This window comes from Porites lutea, chromosome 11 (genome assembly GCF_958299795.1).
Source record: "Porites lutea chromosome 11, jaPorLute2.1, whole genome shotgun sequence".
NCBI classification, from domain to species: domain Eukaryota; kingdom Metazoa; phylum Cnidaria; class Anthozoa; order Scleractinia; family Poritidae; genus Porites; species Porites lutea.
The window spans coordinates 18,184,390-18,205,008 of NC_133211.1; the positions used below are offsets into that span (position 1 = coordinate 18,184,390).

At 40.1% G+C, this 20,619-nt stretch overlaps 2 protein-coding genes across 2 annotated transcripts; both read right to left on the bottom strand.

Moving 5' to 3' along the window:
* Positions 1-8,889: 8,889 nt before the first annotated feature.
* Positions 8,890-12,663, bottom strand: LOC140951640 (tubulin alpha-1A chain-like). Its single transcript, XM_073400937.1, has 6 exons — positions 12,506-12,663; positions 11,813-12,035; positions 10,825-10,973; positions 10,317-10,709; positions 9,475-9,762; positions 8,890-9,315 (listed from the first exon to the last, which is right to left on the bottom strand). The coding sequence occupies exons 1-6, from the start codon at positions 12,506-12,508 to the stop codon at positions 9,016-9,018; spliced, it is 1,356 nt and encodes a 451-aa protein (XP_073257038.1). The 5' UTR covers positions 12,509-12,663; the 3' UTR covers positions 8,890-9,015.
* Positions 12,664-15,033: 2,370 nt separating this feature from the next.
* Positions 15,034-20,157, bottom strand: LOC140951653 (tubulin alpha-1A chain-like). Its single transcript, XM_073400947.1, has 6 exons — positions 20,030-20,157; positions 19,163-19,385; positions 16,845-16,993; positions 16,339-16,731; positions 15,574-15,861; positions 15,034-15,415 (listed from the first exon to the last, which is right to left on the bottom strand). The coding sequence occupies exons 1-6, from the start codon at positions 20,030-20,032 to the stop codon at positions 15,116-15,118; spliced, it is 1,356 nt and encodes a 451-aa protein (XP_073257048.1). The 5' UTR covers positions 20,033-20,157; the 3' UTR covers positions 15,034-15,115.
* Between the last annotated feature and the right edge of the window lie 462 nt (positions 20,158-20,619).

Below are 20,619 nucleotides of genomic sequence, written 5' to 3' on the forward strand. Positions count from 1 at the left end.
TTAAGTTAATGAAGTGAGGCGCATTGGGTTATGGACCGGGGCCCACTAACCCACGTGATCCATGTTAACGCAAATTAGGTGGCTCTCCGAATAGCCAAGGCTCGTACAGGAGTCTTACGGGACTAGTGTAGATGGAAACCTTTTGCTTGATCTATCTTTGACTGTGAGTAAAAGGGGTCAGGATAACCTCTAACAAACCCAATGCAGATCTCCACTACAATAATCACACACCGAGAGGGCAGAGTCTGCTTAGCAGCAGGAAACCAGATGTCCCTAGCTATAGTGTAATATCACAGGTACATCTGATGTTACAGCCAAACGTAAGCCCTTTGGGAAGCAACCGGTGTCGGTCACCTGAGTCGAGAATTGACCCAAAACTCCCACTCCATCACTGCAAATCACTAGAGTGCCCGGAAAGGGTCGATACCTTCAATACATGCATACATACTTTATTGACTTTCCTAATAGGGCTTTTCAAAGACAATAATTCAATTAATTACATACAACTAAAAAGATAAAATTTTACTACAATAAAAACCTACTTCAATGACGCTTAAAATATTTGTAATAATATTTATCAGAAGTATAATGTATTCATTAATTTAAAAACTTGTACTTAAAAACTCTAATAAAAATATTCACACTAAAATTTAAATGACGTGATAAAAACTTAAGAATCTATAAAATCCTTGACCAGTTTACTTTTCAGATTGAACTTAAAGGCAGATACTGATTCAAAAGTTTCAAGATGGCTATCCATGGAGTTCCAGATACTGACTATTCTATAATAAAACGTCCTCTGACCACTAGCAGACTTGAAAAGTTTAATGTTCAGCATCTGTGAACTTCTCTTGGCACGCCCGCTTTTTTCTCCTCGCTTGATGAACTGGGAGGAAAGGTACTCCGGCACGCGGGAAGTAAGGCATTAAAAGGCCATGATAGCGTTCCTAAAGTATAATTGAGTTGCGACTGGTAGCCATTTAAGCTCTTTTAAAACTGGTGTAATGTGATCATATTTGCGCGTTCGAGCAGCAAAGTTCTGAATACTTTGTAATCTACATACATTACTTTTTTAAGTATTCGCCCATACGTTTGAACAATAAAACATTTCCTAAAAACTAAAGCATTAAAAATAGTCAGTAGGGATCGTTTGTCAAAAACATGCTTTGTGCGGCTTATTTGACTGAGACAAGACATACAGGAGGAAACAGTTTTGGTAATGTGTTCGTCATAGGTTCGGTTAGTATCCAGAATCACTCCAAGATCTTTAGAGGTGTGTTCAGGTACGCTCTCTTCCCATGAAAGTGGGGCTGGGAGTGACCACTTTGGAATGCGTTTGCCTGCTACCAAACACCATAAGTTTAGTTTTGCTTGGGTTCAACAATAAGAGGTTGTTGGAACACCATTGGCCTATTCTATGCAAGTCGTCACTTAAATCAGCAACGACGTTTACAGTATCTTTCATTTTAAAGGATACGACTAGCATTCTCATCTACATAGCTCTGGACGCTGCATTTCTTTAGTGCTGAAGGAAGATCATTGGTGTATATGCTAAATAAAAGTGGCCCGAGTATGCTTAATTCCCTGCGGAATAACGCAGTTAATGGGTAAGGGCTCTAAAAATGTTGAATGAATTCGTACCACTTGTTGTCTATCATTAATAGTCCGGTGGCTAAGTGCAAAATTTTGGCGAGATCTATACAGAGCGGACAAAAGCACCAAACTTTGCATGGTTGTAGCTTAGGGCAGGTTAGTCAATATTAGGATCGGTGCCCACAGCTACCTCTTCAGGATTTGCAGCAACTGCTCGCTGAAGTTCTTCAACAACTTTCCATGATGGGTGTCCTGTGCTGAAAATTGCAATCCCTTGTTTTTTGCCATTTTTGATGAAAATCACATAAAAAGGCAAGTAGATGGAAAAAGAAACTGTATTAATACTATTATTATTGAAACCAATGACTAAAAGAAGTCAACTTAATAATACAGCAATTATGATATACCATGGTGGGTGCCCTGTGCTAAAAAAATATCAATTCCTTGTTTTTTGCCATTATTTTGATGAAAATCACATGAAAGACATGAAAATAAAAAAAGAAATTGTATTATTATTGACAAACAAGTCAACTAAATGGAACATCCAAGGAAGATGTTTTCAGACGCGTACTCAGTGGCAAATTAGCCTTTCAAGATGGCGGCTTGAAGGCGTCTTTTCATGAACTGTAAGTATCTACTAAAAGAAATTGCCGTTTTTTAGGGGAAATTTGTCTTCAGTTTGAATCACGACAGGTTTAAGTGAAGTTTTAAGCTCTTCTTGGTGATAAATTTGTTATCGAAAGCCACATTTTCTCTTCATATTTTGTGCTGATTATACTGGTTAAAATTAATAATAGTAAAAATAGCTTCTTTCTATAGCGCTCATATCCTGAGCAAATGGTGCTTTACAATGTTAAAGAGGAAAAAAAATTCTATCTTGAGCATGAAATAATACATATTTTAAAATCTATTTGCAATTTAAGAAGAACAAGAAAAGGAAACAAGAATTCATCTGTTTTAAAACTATTTTGCCATTAAAGTTTATAATTATGTAATGATAATAAGTCATGCAAAAAACTGATTGAATATACATTCTATAAGTATAGGTATATGATCTGCAGATATTTTACAAAAAGAAGTTTTACAAAAATATTGACTTACTCTCTAAAAACTGTGTTCTCAGTCCTTTCTTTCAACTGGCTTAAGATGGTGACTTGTGCAAATCTAGCTAATGGTAGCGAGTTCCACAGTTTAGGGGCGCACACTGAAAAAGTCTTGTCCCCATGAGTTTTCGAGGTTGAGCTGCTGAGATGAGGACCAAAAGTTCCTGGAAGGCCTTTGATAACTAAGTCTGTCCGCTAGATAGCTAGGTGGAAGGTTATTAAGTGATTTGAAAACTGACAAAATAAGTTTAAAAACAACATGATAACTAACAGGAAGCCAGTGAAGGTCAAAATGATCCTGGGGTCAGTGTTCTGATCATATTAATAAAAGTTTTTTTCAAGTGCATTTTCCTACAACCACAGAGCAAGGAATTGCAATTAATAGTCTATTTTAGACGTAATGAAAGCATTCACAGCAATTTCACTAGACTCCTGTGTGAGATACTTTCTTATCCTTGATAAGTTGCCGAGTTGGTGAAACGATAATCTGCAAAAGAATGTTGAGACGTGTGTGTCAGACAGCACGTTGTCATCAAATACGACTCTCAGGCTTTGTTGGCGGTGGTTCTTAGCCTTGCATTACCCATAATGAAGTGGCTAAAGAGTGAACGAGTACAGTACATCGACAAGATAAGAATGATTTAAGTCTTATCATGATTGAGCTCATTTCTACACACCAAGTACACCAAGATGGAAGTCAGTTGGGATCGTTGTCATATTTACCTAGGGCGAGAATCGAAAAGAGAGGATCTGAGAAACCCATTAATTTAACGGAGCAATTATTTCTAGAATGCTCTTTGACAATTTACTAGAATTCAAGAAAGAGGACTGTGTTCTTGTTGCAATTAAGTTTGATATTGAAATCACTACAGTAGCTGTAAACACGTTACTGAAGTGCAAAGTGGCCTCAGTCCTGTCACCTTACGTCCAAGTTAGAAAAAGCAAACTAGAAAAGAGAAACAAGCATGTTGAAGCAGACCAGAAACAGCAAGTTGTAGATTGTGGCATCAAATGAGCTTGTAAGACTGACACTATAGTGTGACTGCAAAGTGTGTGCCTTTCATATTCTTGGTATGTAATGAATACAGCTTAAAATGAATTTCGGCAAGTATAAAGAAATGTGTGTCATTCTCCACTGCATTTGCTATGTACTCAGTGAGTTCAACAAATGCTTTTGATTTATTTAATTCCTCGTCTTCCTCAGCCTTCCAAACTGCTCCACTTTTCTTTTTGCGTTCCTCCGACATGTATGCCTATAGCTGCCTATTTTGCAAGTCAGTTAGTACATTTTCAAGGAACGTTCTATAAATGCTTGTACCGTTAAACCAATGGATTTCTCAGATCTTCTTTTGTTGATTCTTGGCAAATATAAAAAGGATCCCAGTTAATATCAATCCTGGAGTGTAGGAAACATCTCAGCTTCTGAAACCTTTAACTAACCAGTAAGTTAATAATCTGAGTAATATAGTCATTCATAATCGAGACAAAATATGAAACAAAAAATATGTGCCTTTCGATGACAAATTTATCACCAAGAAGAGCTTAAAACTTCACTTAAACCTGTCGCCATTCAAATTGTACACAATTTCCCCTAAAAAACGGCAATTTATTCTAGCGGTTAATTACAGTCCATGAAAAGACACCTTCAAGCCGCCATCTTGAAAGGCTATTTGGGACTGAGTACGCGTCTGAAAACATCTTGCCTGGATTTTCCATTTAGTTGACTTGTTTTTGTCATTTGTTTCAATAATAATACAATTTCTTTTTTTTATATTCATGTCTTTCATGTGATTTTCATCAAAATAATGGCAAAAATCAAGGAATTGATATTTTTAGTACAGGACACCCACCATGGTATATCATAATTGCTATATCATTAAGTTGACTTGTTTTAGTCATTGGTTTCAATAATAATAGTATTAATACAGTTTCTTTTTCCATCTACTTACCTTTTTACGTGATTTCCATTAAAAAATGGCAAAAAACAAGGGATTGCAATTTTCAGCACAGGACACCCATCATGGAAAGTTGTTGAAGAACTTCAGCGAGCAGTTGCTGCAAATCCTGAAGAGGTAGCTGTGGGCACCGATCCTAATATTGACTAACATGCCCTAAGCTACAACCATGCAAAGTTTTGTGCTTTTGTCCGTTCTGTATAGATCTGAGCCTTTAGCCACCTGACTATAATAAAGGTAGCTACAAAACCACTGGATAACGGATTCGCGTCCGGGCCATATTAAATTCGACGAAGGTCTTTTTTGAAAGTCTACGCCTACATCTTGCAATTTCAAGATTAGGGTTTCGTGCTTGATGCTGTCGAAGGCTGTGCTCATATCTAAGATCACCGCCGAAGTCAACATCTTTTGGTCAATCTCTCTAAGAATAGTGTCAGTTGTTCCTATTTAGTAGATGTTTCCGTCGAGTGCCAACCAGACACCATGCCTACCGCTCAATACTGAGTTACCACAGAAGAGTGAGGGTACGGGTACAAAGTAACATCCATACAGATCAATCATTCTTGTAGCCTGTTCCAGGCGTTCAGATAGTAGAGCGAGGGAGAAAAATTCACGAAGAAAAAAAAAAGCCTGGAACAGGCTACAAGAATGACTGATCTGGATGTCACTTTGTACCAGTACCCTCACTCTTCTTTGGTAACTCAGTATTGAGCATTAGTCATGGTGTCCGGTTGGGATCATGCCCCGTTTCGTTCAGAATAACTTCTTCATCAACTACTGAACTGCAAGTTGCTACAAGCATTGCTCTTTCTTTTTACTGATTGCTAAATGCGAGGTTGGTTTCCCTTAGAAAAGTTTAATCGCGCTTAAACTGGGTGGAGTGTTCTCGAATACAGCTAATTATTCTGTGAGGGCAACTTTGTACATGGTTTAAAAGGTCTCGTTAATCTACGCACTTTTGTGAGTACTTCCGCACTCATTTTTCTCTGCTTTCCAGACCAAATATTTAGAAATGGTCTGAGTTGTGTCAAGGCGAGGGTATTGAATTTTTTTCTTAGATCAGGAGTGGCGGTAACATTAGCGAATACCCTAGAAAGCTACGAAGCTCGGCTCTTAGATTGCTAGGACAAGGTGGCACGTTAGGGGCCTGTGAGAGCATATATGCCGGTTACGCAGCTGTCTCCTTTTCGTGGTCGCGTCGTCCTTCGGTTCCAAACCACACCTGGTGAAATTTTTCTGCTAAGATGAGCACATATAGACGAGCGCATACACGTATAATGTTTAGGTGTTGGATTCTTCATCTACCTCTCTGTCTGCTTTGACAATCACACTACCCCATCCGTGCTTCGGCCTTATCCTTTATGGACTTAGTTTGTTTCATTTAGGTTCGAAGAAAGAGCGAGGCTGTTACAACCCCTGCGGCGGCCGTCGTTGAGTGCGTTATTCGCAGATTGCAAGTGGCATGAGTTATCAGCTGATGCCTGGTTTCATCCTGGGATTGCATGACCTCTGCACGTTTCGCAATGGATGAACCACGGGATGGACAAAAGGGCGAAAAAATTCTACCACCTCATCCCAAATACGCACGGATTGCTCCCAACTCAATGAATCGTTAACTCATGCACCAGTGACAGGCAGTGAACAACGTTACTTAAAAGGTGACTATCAGAGACCCCACTCAGTGCCGGTACGCCTCTATTCCTTATGCCCAGGTATAAGTAAACAGGCCCGACAGGGCTTATTCCTCGATAATATGGGCCGAAATAAGCCCGATAGATGTTATCTTTTTCACTTGTGGCCATTTTACCCGAACTCGGATTTCCATCCAGCTAGAGATTTTAAACATGTCTGTATCTGCCTACCCTTCTCCGTAACGTTAAAAGCATAAATATCGGCGTTTCGTCTCCGACGGTCACCGAGAAGAAAACGATCAAAAGATGGCAAACGGTAAAACAGACTGCAAACCCGAGCAAGGCGCAACCTCGTTCCCAGGGTTCTCTCCTACCCGCCCTCTCTCGCTCGTAGGGCGGGTAGGAGAGAACCCTGGGAACGAGGTTGAGCTCGGCGAAAATGACCACCGTAGCCGAAGTAATCGGGCTCAAGGACTTCTCCAACCTCGAGACCACAGAGACACCAGAAAAAAACGTAAAAATAGTGCCTATATGCCTAATTTTGACGATAAACCCAACGAAACGATCAAGCGTACATGGCAATCACGGTAGCCAGGCCTCCTCCGCCCTTTCCTCTGGATAAGTATGCTAGATATAGCCCGCTTTATCGCACAGTTCAACCACGACTTTCCGCTGTCCAATTGTATGGAGCACAGAGCTGTGCGCGTCCGTCCCTAGAACGGTCCTCGTTTTATTAATTGAAACAGGAAAGACTTCTCGACTCAACTCTCTCCTTTCGCTTTGCGCTCATTTCTACCTGGTAAGTCTTGTAATGCATTATTTATACCGAATCGAGGGAAAGAGACACACCGCTCTCTCGGTCCTCGACAGATCTTCTTTTTTTTTTCTTAACGTCACCCTGTGGCACAGAGCGACACTGCTCTCGTGATCCGCGACCGATCCTTTTTCCCAGTAACGCCACGCCGTGGCACAGAGCGACACTCCTCTCTCAGTCCCCTGCGTGGCAAGCGTTTCCGTGCGGTTTAGGAGCAAAGAACGAGGAACGAGGGTCAAAGACCGCGCGAAAAATGGCGCAAGTAACAGAGAGGGGAAAGGGGCTCCCCATTGCACAGAGCGACACAACTCTCTCGGTCCGCGAGCGATCCTTTTTTTAACGCCACCCCGTGGCACAGCATGACACCGCTCTCTCGGAACGCGACCGGTGTTATTTTTTTTCCTTATGCCACCGCTTGGTACAGCGACTCCAAAACGACCAAAACGTTATCTCGTCTTTTCTCCCTTATAACCACCATCTGATAGGCTTAGAGATAGACATCTTGGTCCTCGGTAGAAATATCGCGGCACAACGTGCCACACTGGGCAAAGCTCCCAAATTCGTCGCTCAAGCCGGGTTTATCTTTTCAAAAGGAAAGTCACGTAACATGGCGACACAAAGCTTAAGATTTTATCTAGCCAATCCTAGAACAAAATGAACCACTGTTCAAACATAATTTACCAAACATCAAGGAAAACAAGCACAACTACAAGAAGAAAGTAGTGCAGAACGCAAGATTGAAAAAAAGAGACTTGCAAGAATAAAAGCGAAAAAAAAATTCCCAGCACGTGCTTACGGCACCAAAAATAAAAAACTGGTTTCCCGGCATTGGTCCAAAGCAACTAAATGAGAATTACAACAACCAGCAAAAGTACCAAACATGCAAATCCAACACTAAAAACTGAGAGTTTTCTGAAGTTAATAGGAAGGATAAACCAATCACAATGCACATTCCCACGCTTCGTGATTGGTTTGGTTCCTCTGCTTCTGCTACCGACTCCGACAATCTGGGTTTCACTAGATCATAAGCGGAACGTAAGCGGAATCGGAACGCGTTGTTTTCACTAGATCATAAGCTCTACGCTTCTGATTACGACTCCGACTCCGTCGCCAGTGAAAACTTTGAAAACCGGCCTTTACAGGCTTCACTTACCCGTCTCTCCCCAGCTCGCCCAAGGTTTTCGCGCAACTTTTCTCGATGCACTTTCTTATCTTGCAGCCTGGAACTGGCTAAAGGTACTGTAAAACTGTGAGCCGGCGAGACTGAGAAACCCCACAAGCACAAACCCTTCTTTTCACGAAAACCGCAACCGATTCTGAGGGGCTAGAGAACAGGTTACCAAATGCCTGTGACGCCATTTCAGGACACTGTTTCGCGGGAAACAAAGAAAGAAACGACTGCGAAATTTGCTACTTTCAGTTGCGCTTTATAGTATTGTACGCCATCAGAAATGAAATTTCTCGTCTCCGGGTCGTCAAAACAAGGAAAAGAAAAATCGATATTGAATTTTTTTGCTCTCTCTTATCATGACACTGTGTAGATTCTATCAAGCGAACAAAAATAAACAAAAATCGTCCAAATTTGGTCAAGGCTAGCTGGATAGGGAACTTAGTCACTAGAAACAGACCAGATACAAAAGATAATCAAAAGTAACGTATATTATCCACTATATTCTGAGCACATTTCCTCCAATGTTGTGTATTTTGGTACGTTTTTAACCTTTTTTCTTGGGCTACAAGATAGGAAACTATCATATGAAATGTAGAGGGAATAGCTCAAGACACACATAAGGTTAGAGGTAAACTCAAGCTTTTATTACAATAGGAACTTTTAATTCCAACCAGACTTTTCCTTAAAACATGAGGAGTGCTTTGTATTTAGTATTCATCTGTCAATATATCAGATGAGAGTAATGCATCTAGTATTCTTCTCCTTCCTCTTCACCCTCGGCATCAACAGAATCCACACCCACTTCCTCGTAATCCTTCTCCAGAGCAGCCAAATCTTCACGAGCCTCAGAGAACTCTCCTTCCTCCATACCCTCACCCACATACCAGTGGACAAAAGCACGCTTGGCATACATCAGATCAAACTTGTGATCCAGACGGGCCCAGGCCTCAGCAATAGCTGTGGTGTTACTCAACATACAAACAGCACGCTGAACCTTGGCCAAGTCACCACCAGGAACAACTGTGGGAGGCTGGTAGTTGATGCCAACCTGAAAAATAAATTGATTGAAAAAATTGATTACAACATGCCTTTTTCTAACTTAAGTTTTAAGGTGTGTTAAAGTTAAGAGCAGCTTCCCTGTCATGGATGTGAAACATATACCAGTACGCAAACTGATTTTAAAAAAAATTAAGAAGCCTTTACCAACCTTAAAGCCAGTTGGACACCAGTCTACAAACTGAATGGTTCTCTTGGTCTTGATTGTCGCAATAGCTGCATTCACATCCTTGGGTACCACATCACCACGGTACAGCAGACAGCAAGCCATGTATTTGCCATGACGTGGGTCACATTTCACCATCTGATTGGATGGCTCAAAACAGGCATTGGTGATTTCAGCAACACTCAACTGTTCATGGTAGGCTTTTTCAGCAGAGATAACTGGAGCATAAGTGGCCAGTGGGAAGTGAATACGTGGATATGGTACCAAGTTGGTCTAGAAAAAATAAAGGCAAAAGCCTTAACTTAAGACTCTAAGTCCTATCAACAGGCGCATTCTCTACACTATTCTCCCGCCTTACATTTACTTTGTTACTAAATCATAGCCCGTGTACAGACGCCCCCTCCCCTAAAAAAAAAAAAGCGGAAGTCTCTCTCCCCGATTTTTCTGAAGGGAGGGGGGTGTCTGTACACAGGCTCACTAAATCAAGACACCCAATCTGAGGTGATTTCTTCCTCTGAAGTTCCTCCAAGTGATATGTTTGCTTATTATTGCCATCACTTTTAGTCAATGATGCGGCTTTACATCTTCACATAGTTGTGAAGTCTTTTAACACGCCGCTGTCTTTCGTAACGTCAATGGTGAAAAATTGCTTTTATTCCCTCAATGATGTCCCCAATAATTGCAATTTTGATCAGCACAAGCTGACTGTGAAGAATTAGTCAAGGGAAAAAAGCCAATAAAAAAGGATCAATATTTTGAATGAAAAAATTTCTTAGAACTAGACACCACTAAGGAGCCAGAAATAATTCAAATTATGATGTAGTTACCTGGAACTCAGTCAAGTCAACGTTCAGTGCACCATCAAAGCGCAGTGAAGCAGTAATGGAGGATACGATCTGACCAATCAGACGGTTCAGGTTGGTGTAAGTTGGCCTTTCTATGTCCAAGTTACGACGACAGATGTCATAAATGGCTTCATTATCCACCATAAAGGCACAGTCAGAATGTTCCAAGGTGGTGTGAGTGGTCAGAATGGAGTTGTAAGGTTCAACCACTGCTGTTGCAACCTGAGGTGCTGGGTAGATAGCAAACTCCAATTTGGATTTCTTGCCATAGTCAACAGACAGACGCTCCATGAGCAGAGATGTAAAGCCAGAACCCGTGCCTCCACCAAAGGAGTGGAAGATAAGGAATCCTTGCAAGCCAGTGCATTGGTCCGCCTGGTGAGGATAGAACAGATCAATTTGTTAATAGAGCTAAAGGAACTACTTGTTGTTGTTTTTTTTTTTAACAGAACATAAATGAACCTGTTAAAATGTTCAGAGTGTTACTGACCAGTTTTCTGATCCTGTCCAAAACAATATCAATGAGCTCCTTTCCAACAGTGTAGTGTCCACGAGCATAGTTGTTAGCAGCATCTTCTTTGCCAGTTATCAACTGCTCTGGGTGAAACAGCTGTCTGTAAGTGCCAGTCCGAACCTCATCTGTAACAAAAAAAATATGTACATTGGGGACCATTCCTTTATTGACTACTCAATTAAGTTCAAAAGTCACTGGTAGTCTTTACACTAGAGCCTAAATAAGCTAAGACATATTTCAAGACGAGTAAATTTTAATTACTTCAAGTAAAATAAAGCTTCACACACTACCGATTCTTTTTTACTTGAGGTTATTTTCCCACGCAACAAAATTGAGATTGATTGACATGTCTCGCCTTTCTCAAAGCTCAAGAAACCGCAAAACCGCAAGACAGCTAAGTCGGTCATAAGGATGGTTTTCCAGTCGCTTGAAACTTTCTTGAATCGTTTCAACTTTCCGACTTTAATGAGATGCAAAGCAAAGTTACTTGAGATCTTACTTAGGCCTTGACAGACGAATTTTTGGTTAAGTAAAATTAAGCGGCTCTTAACAGCCTAGTGAAAGACAATAGAAATAACACATTTCCTTTGTCCTATCCTGTGGACGGTCTGCTGTTGCTAAGGGTAAAAAGCAAACATTACCAAGTCTTATAACAACGGTGCTACTTAGAAATAACTCCACAAAAAAGGATGTTTTACAACACTAACAGGACAAAAACTCGAATAATTGTCTTCCCGACTGGCCATAATGGCAAACTTTGGTTAATAATTAACCAAAGCATAGCTTTACCAAATTTTTTTGTTTCTAACATCGGCGACTAAAAATTAACCAACACATTTTGAATTTTACCGACTCAACTCACAGAAGAAGCAGACTCATGAAATCCGTGATTTACATTTCTAAACTAAAAATTGACCTTGTCAAGTTTTCATGTGGTTTTTAAGCAATTTTGGTATTTTCTTACCGACAACGGTGGGTTCCAAGTCTACGAAGACAGCACGAGGAACGTGTTTTCCCGCTCCAGTTTCGCTGAAAAATGTGTTAAAGGAATCATCACCACCGCCGATAGTTTTGTCGCTCGGCATCTGGCCATCAGGCTGAATTCCATGCTCCAAGCAGTACAACTCCCAACAAGCATTTCCAATCTGAACTCCGGCTTGGCCAACGTGGACAGAAATACACTCACGCTGTAAAAAATCAGGGAATATTTTAATTAAAATACGTCACTACCGACAATTTTGATTACTCGACTTGTTATTGCTTCCTTCAAAGCTACCGTTTTTCATCGGTTAAGAAGGCGTACGGCATGATAGGCAACGTCTTCGAGTTTGGAATCAAGGTTCGATTCGTGGCGAATTGTTACAAATTATAAAATGGCGGACTTCTCGAAAGGTCTGAACGATCTTTTTCTTCGGGATTAAACCCAAGAATTGCACAAATTTCAATCAAAAACTAGTAAGAATTCTGTTAAAAGAAACAGTACCATGCTTTCAGATTTTCTTCTATGTGCTGGGGACAGAACGGTTGATTACTACGAGCGCGTGCACTGAAGAATGCAATTTCGAAATCCACCCGCAGCACGAACACGATCAAAATCTATCCGGTAAAAATCGCAGGACTACCTCAGACACCTTTCAGTCAAGACGTTTCCACTTACCATTTTGATTTAGAGAGTTAACTTGATAACAAAACTCGGAATGAGTCGAATTTTTGGAATTGAACAGAAGTCTTCTTCTTCAAGGTGACGCCTTTGCGGAACGAAGACCAGCAACGGTTGTCTTAGTATCATGCTAATCAAGGCGCGTTCTCTTTTTATAGGTGTTTCATTTAGGGTGTGTTTCGTAGCAACCGTCAAACTATTCACATCAAATGGGTCCCTTGGGACCTATGGGCCTGAGGCTAATCTCGTACCCAGATCTCACTACTGAAAAATGAGGCCTGGCCTTCGAGAACAATCGTTCCCAGTCACTCCACGGAACTTGTATGTACAGAATTAATCCATCAGGAAATTGAGTAATTTTTTTTCAGTGGACAAAAACCTTGTACCAGAATATCGCATTCTTTTTTACATTTTTCAAGGGCTACAGATGTAATTAGTTATCTGTAATAACACCAAACTTGACAAGAGCCGAGAATAAATAAAATTCAAATTTCCAGAAATTGAGAAAACCCACTTAAAATCGTCATGCGTAAGATTCCATTTTGTGAAATTTGAAGCTTTTGAAGTTTGTTTTCTCGGGCTCCTATAAGAACCTTTTCTTTGGAGTTATTTCAAGTCATATGAATTATTACATTTATAGCCCTGGCAGGAGAAAAAAGAATGCAGTACGCTTGATATAATTTGGTACAAAGTGTTTGTCCAGTGAAAATTAAAATTACTCAAATTCCTAATAAATAAAAGACGTGTATTTCCTTGGTAATTGATATTCAATTTGCACGAAAAAAAAATTAAGTAAAAAAATGAATGAAATAAATAAATTAAAAATTAAAAACTTTCCACGACGGTTGGAAAAAAAAATGAAAAATCAGTCTAGTACAAAGTTGCACTCGGTCCTTGTGAGTTAGTCAGGAGCATCCACAACTTTTTCTTTTCTGTAAGATATACAATTGTTCGAAGGAGCAGATATTGCTCAGGCTCCATGTCCTCGAACTTTTCACCCGACCCATCATAGTAGGTAATAGTTTCTGCATGATGAGAGGAAAAAGCTAATAAAAACTTTCGAGACAACCAAAGTTCTCCTTATAATAGACATCCGCTTCTTAAGCACAGAGAAAATCAATTGAGACACTTCTGATTTATTTTAACCTCAGATCTAGCCTGCTCCAGGAGTTTGGATAATAGAGTGCGGTGCCAAGTAAGTAAGTACCCCACCCCTCGTTGTTTTTTTCTGCTCACATCTTTTTGCGCCGTCACCACGATCTGAACGCCTGGAACAGGCTAACTGAGATCAGGCTCTAACTTAGTAAGAGACAATGTTTGAAAGCTGCTAAAATTGGGCCTGACCTCACGTTAGATGTATATTTGGACACATTCGGTCGGTGGGTGCCCCAGGTTAGTAGGGAGTTTTAAACGATGTCACGTCAGCTACGGCAACTATCTCCGCTACTTTGCACGTGCATCCAGCTTTTTTGTACATTTCTTTGCCGTCACTGCACGATTACGACATGCCAATTTTTTTCCCCGCCAAAATTAAGGAGTAATTTGTCACTTATGATACTAAACCCATTTAACTCTATTTTGGTAGGCTAAGGGCCTGTTCACATGGAGAGGTGATTAAAACGAGTGATTATATGGAAACTCAGGTTACCCCACCCAGCGTACCTAAGCGGGTTACCTCACCAAACTGGGGTCCCCCACCCCCATGTTAACAGGCCCGAAGTGTTATCTCGTACAAACCCGGTTATATAACGCTTGGGTTACCTGTGGAAACTCGCACGACGGAATGGTGCCCTGGATAGCAGAGGTTTTTCTCGCGTGCGATGGGAATCTTCGGTGTCGGCCTTCGTCGACGCTATAAAAGTCTCTAACACCCACGGTAGGGGAATGGGAGAGGGCAAAGAATGGATTATGGACGAATTATGTTGTCAACCTTGTCCCCAGGATTTTTCCATTTTGTCACCATATACACGTACTAAGATGTTTCCTTTCCAAAAGAAACTCAGAAAGACTCACGATGAACCATAATGATTGGTACACTGTTATAACAAGGTCAAGAGGATAATAAAAACGTGATAAGAAAGGGGTCACTATTATAGCCTGCATAGCAGGCGTCAAACAGGGTAGGGGATCTGGAGGAGGGGAAAAAGGGAGGGGGATTGGGGCGAGAGGATACCTTTGGGTTATAGTCGCGTGAACCAAAAATACACAAATACACTGTAGTCTCTATGCTTTCCACCATAAAGCCAACGATATCGCACAGACTTAAGCTTCACTCTATTGTTTATCTTCCTACGTCTCTGACAAAAAAACGCCTTTCAATACATTTCTTTTAACTTTATGATCCTACAGTAGGTAGATTTAAAATGGGATATACCCTGTTCGACTCGTTTCCCTTCTATCCATACGACACAGATAAGTACTTAAATATCTAAACAACTGGCCAAATTTTTTTCCTAATTACATCATGTGCGGAGGATCATTAACATACATGAGGTCATTAATATCAATAAGGTGACGAATGCAAATTTGAAGTAAACACCTGCATCTTTATTGTTGAAACACATACATTCAGTTTTGCTGTCAATATATCAGATAAGAATAATGCATCTAGTATTCTTCTCCTTCCTCTTCACCCTCAGCATCAACAGAATCCACACCTACTTCCTCATAATCCTTCTCCAGAGCAGCCAAATCTTCACGAGCCTCAGAGAACTCTCCTTCCTCCATACCCTCACCCACATACCAGTGGACAAAAGCACGCTTGGCATACATCAGATCAAACTTGTGATCCAGACGGGCCCAGGCCTCAGCAATAGCTGTGGTGTTACTTAACATACAAACAGCACGCTGAACCTTGGCCAAGTCACCACCAGGAACAACTGTGGGAGGCTGGTAGTTGATGCCAACCTGTAAAATAAATTGATTGAAAAAATTGATTACAACATGCCTTTTTCTAGCTTAAGTTTTAAGGTGTGTGAAAGCTAAGAGCAGCTTCCGTGTCACGGATGTGAAACATATACCAATACGCAAACTGATTTCAAAACAATTAAGACGGCTTTACCAACCTTAAAGCCAGTTGGACACCAGTCTACAAACTGAATGGTTCTCTTGGTCTTGATTGTCGCAATAGCTGCATTCACATCCTTGGGTACCACATCACCACGGTACAGCAGACAGCAAGCCATGTATTTGCCATGACGTGGATCACATTTCACCATCTGATTGGATGGCTCAAAACAGGCATTGGTGATTTCAGCAACACTCAACTGTTCATGGTAGGCTTTTTCAGCAGAGATAACTGGAGCATAAGTGGCCAGTGGGAAGTGAATACGTGGATATGGAACCAAGTTGGTCTAAAAAATAAAGGCAAAAGCCTTAACTTAAGACTCTAAGTCCTATCAACAGGCGCATTCTCTACACTATTCTCCCGCCTTACATTTACTTTGTTACTAAATCATAGCCCGTGTACAGACACCCCCTCCCCTGAAAAAAAGACGTGGAGTCTCTCTCCCCGATTTTCTCTGAGGGCGGGGGGGGGGGGGGGGCGTCTGTACCGCCATGCTCACTAAATCAAGACACCCAATCTGAGGTGATTTCTTCCCCTGAAGTTCCACCAAGTGATATGTTTGCTTATTTTTGAAATAATATTTAGTCAACGATGCGGCTATTTCGTCTTTACATAGTTGTGAAGTCTTTCACCGCGCCGCTGTCTTTCGTAACGTCAATGGTGAAAAAGCCAATAAAAAAGGATCAATATTTTGAATGAAAAACATTTGTAGAACTAGACACCACTAAGAAGCAAGAAATAATTCAACTCATGATGTAGTTACCTGGAACTCAGTCAAGTCAACATTCAGTGCACCATCAAAGCGCAGTGAAGCAGTAATGGAGGATACGATCTGACCAATCAGACGGTTCAGGTTGGTGTAAGTTGGTCTTTCTATGTCCAAGTTACGACGACAGATGTCATAAATAGCTTCATTATCCACCATAAAGGCACAGTCAGAGTGTTCCAAGGTGGTGTGAGTGGTCAGAATGGAGTTGTAAGGTTCAACCACTGCTGTTGCAACCTGAGGTGCGGGGTAGATAGCAAACTCCAATTTGGATTTCTTGCCATAGTCAACAGACAGACGCTCCATGAGCAGAGATGTAAAGCCAGAACCAGTACCTCCACCAAAGGAGTGGAAGATAAGGAATCCTTGCAAGCCAGTGCATTGGTCTGCCTGGTGAGGATAGAACAGATCAATTTGTTAATAGAGCGAAAGGAACTATTTGTTGTTGTTGATTTTTTTTTTAACAGAACATAAAGAAAAAAAATGTTCGGCAAGTTACTGACCAGTTTTCTGATCCTGTCCAAAACAATATCAATGAGCTCCTTTCCAACAGTGTAGTGTCCACGAGCATAGTTGTTAGCGGCATCTTCTTTGCCGGTTACCAACTGTTCTGGGTGAAAAAGCTGTCTGTAAGTGCCAGTCCGGACTTCATCTGTAAGAAAAAATTATAAAGAATGTTTATTTTTTACAATTTGATGGCCTGTTACATGCAAACAAACAAGAAACAAAACACAAGAGAAATGAAGAATGCCATAAGGATGGTCAACAAAAAAAGTCATAGACCCCCATGTGAGTCCGACCACTTTAAAAATAAGAGAAAAGAAAGAAAAGGGAATTATATAGATAAAATAATAATAATAATAATAATAATAATAATATTCGAGAGATTATCGAGTAGACAAGAAGTCTGCTACTCCCTTCTCAAAACTACAAATACTTGTAGCACATGCATTCCACATATCAACAATCCATCAAAAAAGCTAGATTTGAAAGTCTCAGTCTTAGCATAAATCTTCTAAGTACAAAATCATCCCTACCTATCAGAGAGTACCTAACAGAATCTGAGTACAATTGAATAAGAGGAGGCATATCTATATTAATGTACCCTGCATTAAGAACTTTATAAGAAAACAAAACATCAAACAAAAAATGTCTGGCCTGTAAGGATAACAAGGTACGTTTTTCTATACGAGTGCCATAATCTTTCCTTTCTAACCTAATCGAACCTTTCTCCACTTCGGTCTTTTTTGAGGGCCACTAGTTGTTCAGTTGAAGTACTGTCGAGTGCTACCCTCGTTAAATAAAGTTGATTATCATCATTATTATTATTATTATTATTATTGTTATTATTATTACTATTATTATTATTATTATTATTATTATTATTATTTATCATTATAGGTTTTCAAAATAAAATTAGTGGCTCTTCGTTGAATTATTTCCAATTTGTTGATGTTACTTGCTGTGTAATACCGTGTGGCACGAAATTTTTGCGTGTTCTAATTTTTGCGATTTTTGCGGTTTTTCCAGGGATCCGTAAAAAAAACGTTCCCACAAATAGCTACAAACAAAAATTACCGCAAACATTTTTCCCGCAAAAATTTAATCCAGGGTAAATATTCTCTAACCTAAATTTGCTACTCTTTCATTAAGAAAAGACGAAATACTGGTTTATTGCTTGAAAATATGTATTTCTATTGCACGTACTCAATAAAAACGAAAATATTATCAATGCTGGGTACTGGGTACTTTCTGAAAATTGCAAATATTAATTCCCAGCAAGAAAAAAACAATCTGTCATAATGGCAAAACTCAGTTCCCGCAAAACACAAAAAGTCACCCATCCGCAAAAATAAACTTCCGAAAAAATTTCGTGCCACACGATAGGACAGTACTCAAGTTGGGACCTTACCAGGGGGCAATACAGCTGAGTTCTTACAGTGGCAACATCATTCAGACCTTTGCAAGTCCTTTTTTAAAATAAGACTAACAAACTTGTTTTCTTTACTAGATATTTTATCAACATGAGCATTCCAGGGCAGTTTGTTACCGGTGACTAAGCCAAGATCACAGAATTCAAAAGTTTCTTTTTGGAATGTTGTCATTGAGCTTAAGGTCAGAAAAAAGAGGCATACTTTTCTTGGTGATACGGATCAATTTATATTTAAAGTCCATTAGATTTTGCTGCCATGACTTCCAGGCATAAAAATTGTCCAGATGTGACTAAAACTCACATTGGTCTGAAGAACAGTTCATCACTCTAGATGTTTTGCAATCGTCAGCACACGACGCTGTTGTGTTCCCAGGCATAACTACGACTTAGTTTATTAGTTGTCTTCGCTTAGATGTGATAAAAGATGGAAAATCACTCGACGAGAAATTTTCACATTAGCTGTTCTCGAGTTTAGAGAACAGTGCATCGATGTATAACGGTCCACCGTAAGTTTGCTAGACTGATTTAGCAACAGGACGAGAACGTCAGTTGACGACGGGAAAGCGCGCGGAAAGGACTAAACACGACTTCCGGTGCTCAATTTGCCGCTCTGCCGTTGGTCAAGCCAATTGTTTGATTTGCGCGCGCCGTCGTCAACTGACGTTCCCGTTCTGTTGCTAAATCAACCTAATAATTACTCATGTTGCTTAGGGTTTGCAACAAATCGGCCATAGCCACATAACAGCAACAATTCTCGGATCGGTGGCCTTGAAAGTCACTCAGTGACCACTTAGAGTGGAATTAAAATTAAACTGAGACTAAAATTTAACGCTGTATTAAGGTAGATTCAGAAATATCGAAACTTTCAAGAATACACCGAACGCCTACCAATAACTGTGGGTTCTAAATCGACAAACACAGCGCGAGGAACATGTTTTCCCGCTCCAGTTTCGCTGAAAAAGGTGTTGAAGGAATCATCACCACCGCCGATGGTTTTGTCGCTTGGCATCTGGCCATCAGGCTGAATGCCATGCTCCAAGCAGTACAACTCCCAACAAGCATTTCCAATCTGAACTCCGGCTTGTCCAACGTGGACTGAAATACATTCACGCTGAAATGAAGGTGATCAAATAAATCAAAACTGAGTGCATTTCAGAGAAATCTTTAATTCTACTTATTATATTTGAAACTGTATATAAGGAGCCATTTTCTCCTTTTTTACTTGAACGGCAAATTATTTTGAGATTTGAATCCTGATGAGGGAACCGTCAGACTAGCTCATGTTTAAAACTGGCATCAGTTAGTAAACCATGATGTAAATTGGTATAATTTTACTAGATTCTATCCAAATGGCTGTGCAAACCATTTAAAGATATATATTTTTGTTATTTGGTTATACGCTTGCGCCCTATAACGTTTTAAAGCAAAATATATCTCTCGGAAATACTAATCGGGGTTGATTGTGTAATTAGGCGCCAAAATCATTTTTTTAAATATTAAATGGAAAAAAACCAAACTTAAGACCAAATTAAAAGTGCCCGGAATAGTCACAGTCAAATCATGTTTTTTTTCCGGTGATCGGGGATGTGAGAATTACTGCAATCACAGAGTAATACGCACTCGAACAGACAGATCCGGGCCGGAGCGGTGAATGACGTTTTAGAAGTGTCGAAAGTTCATGAAAATTAGCGCACTCAACTCTTTTGGTGGATTAACTTATCTCAGAAAATATGGAAAACAGACCGTTAAACTTACCATTTTGATTTAAATGGATGATTTTGCCACAAAAAGTGATCTTAGTTAACGTTTGAACTGTGATTTTGTTCTTCAAAGAGAAGGTAACGTCTCTTAAGCGAAGAAAACCAATGCAATAACGGTTGTCGGAGATTTGTGCGGTTTATAACAAGCTTATTTGTCACATAGCAACCACCAAGTATTGACATCATCATAAAATTTGTTCAACAAAAGAAACAAAAAGAGGACTGTTTCACAATCCCTGTCCTGCAGTGCGTCGTCATGACGACATATCAGTGGTATTGTATAAGGCTATTGATATTCTAATGATGCAGAGCTTATCAGGGGCACCCAACCGGAATTTTTGGAAAATATTTGTTCCGAAGACGATTTGAGATCTAGAATTTTGGGGACATTTGTAGTAAAATTTCTTATTTCTTGCTTGCCTGCCTCCTAGGATTTTCGAACATCTAAAAAACTGTGTAATTGTCCATTTTTAACGGATTTTTACCCTAAAATGGTCACTTAGAATTTTCGGGGGCCTTTTTTCTAGCTTAAATTTTCGAAAAGGTAAGTTTTGATCCCTATAATTTTCGGATCGCTAGACTTTC

Excerpts from the sequence above, each read along its gene's own strand:
- LOC140951640 (XM_073400937.1), bottom strand. Across the intron at positions 10,974-11,812 it reads CTTGGAACCCACCGTTGTCG|ATGAGGTTCGGACTGGCACT; the intron begins GTAAGAAAATAC and ends TTTTTGTTACAG. Across the intron at positions 9,763-10,316 it reads TTGACTTGACTGAGTTCCAG|ACCAACTTGGTACCATATCC; the intron begins GTAACTACATCA and ends TATTTTTTCTAG.
- LOC140951653 (XM_073400947.1), bottom strand. Across the intron at positions 16,994-19,162 it reads TTTAGAACCCACAGTTATTG|ATGAAGTCCGGACTGGCACT; the intron begins GTAGGCGTTCGG and ends TTTTTCTTACAG. Across the intron at positions 15,862-16,338 it reads TTGACTTGACTGAGTTCCAG|ACCAACTTGGTTCCATATCC; the intron begins GTAACTACATCA and ends TTTATTTTTTAG.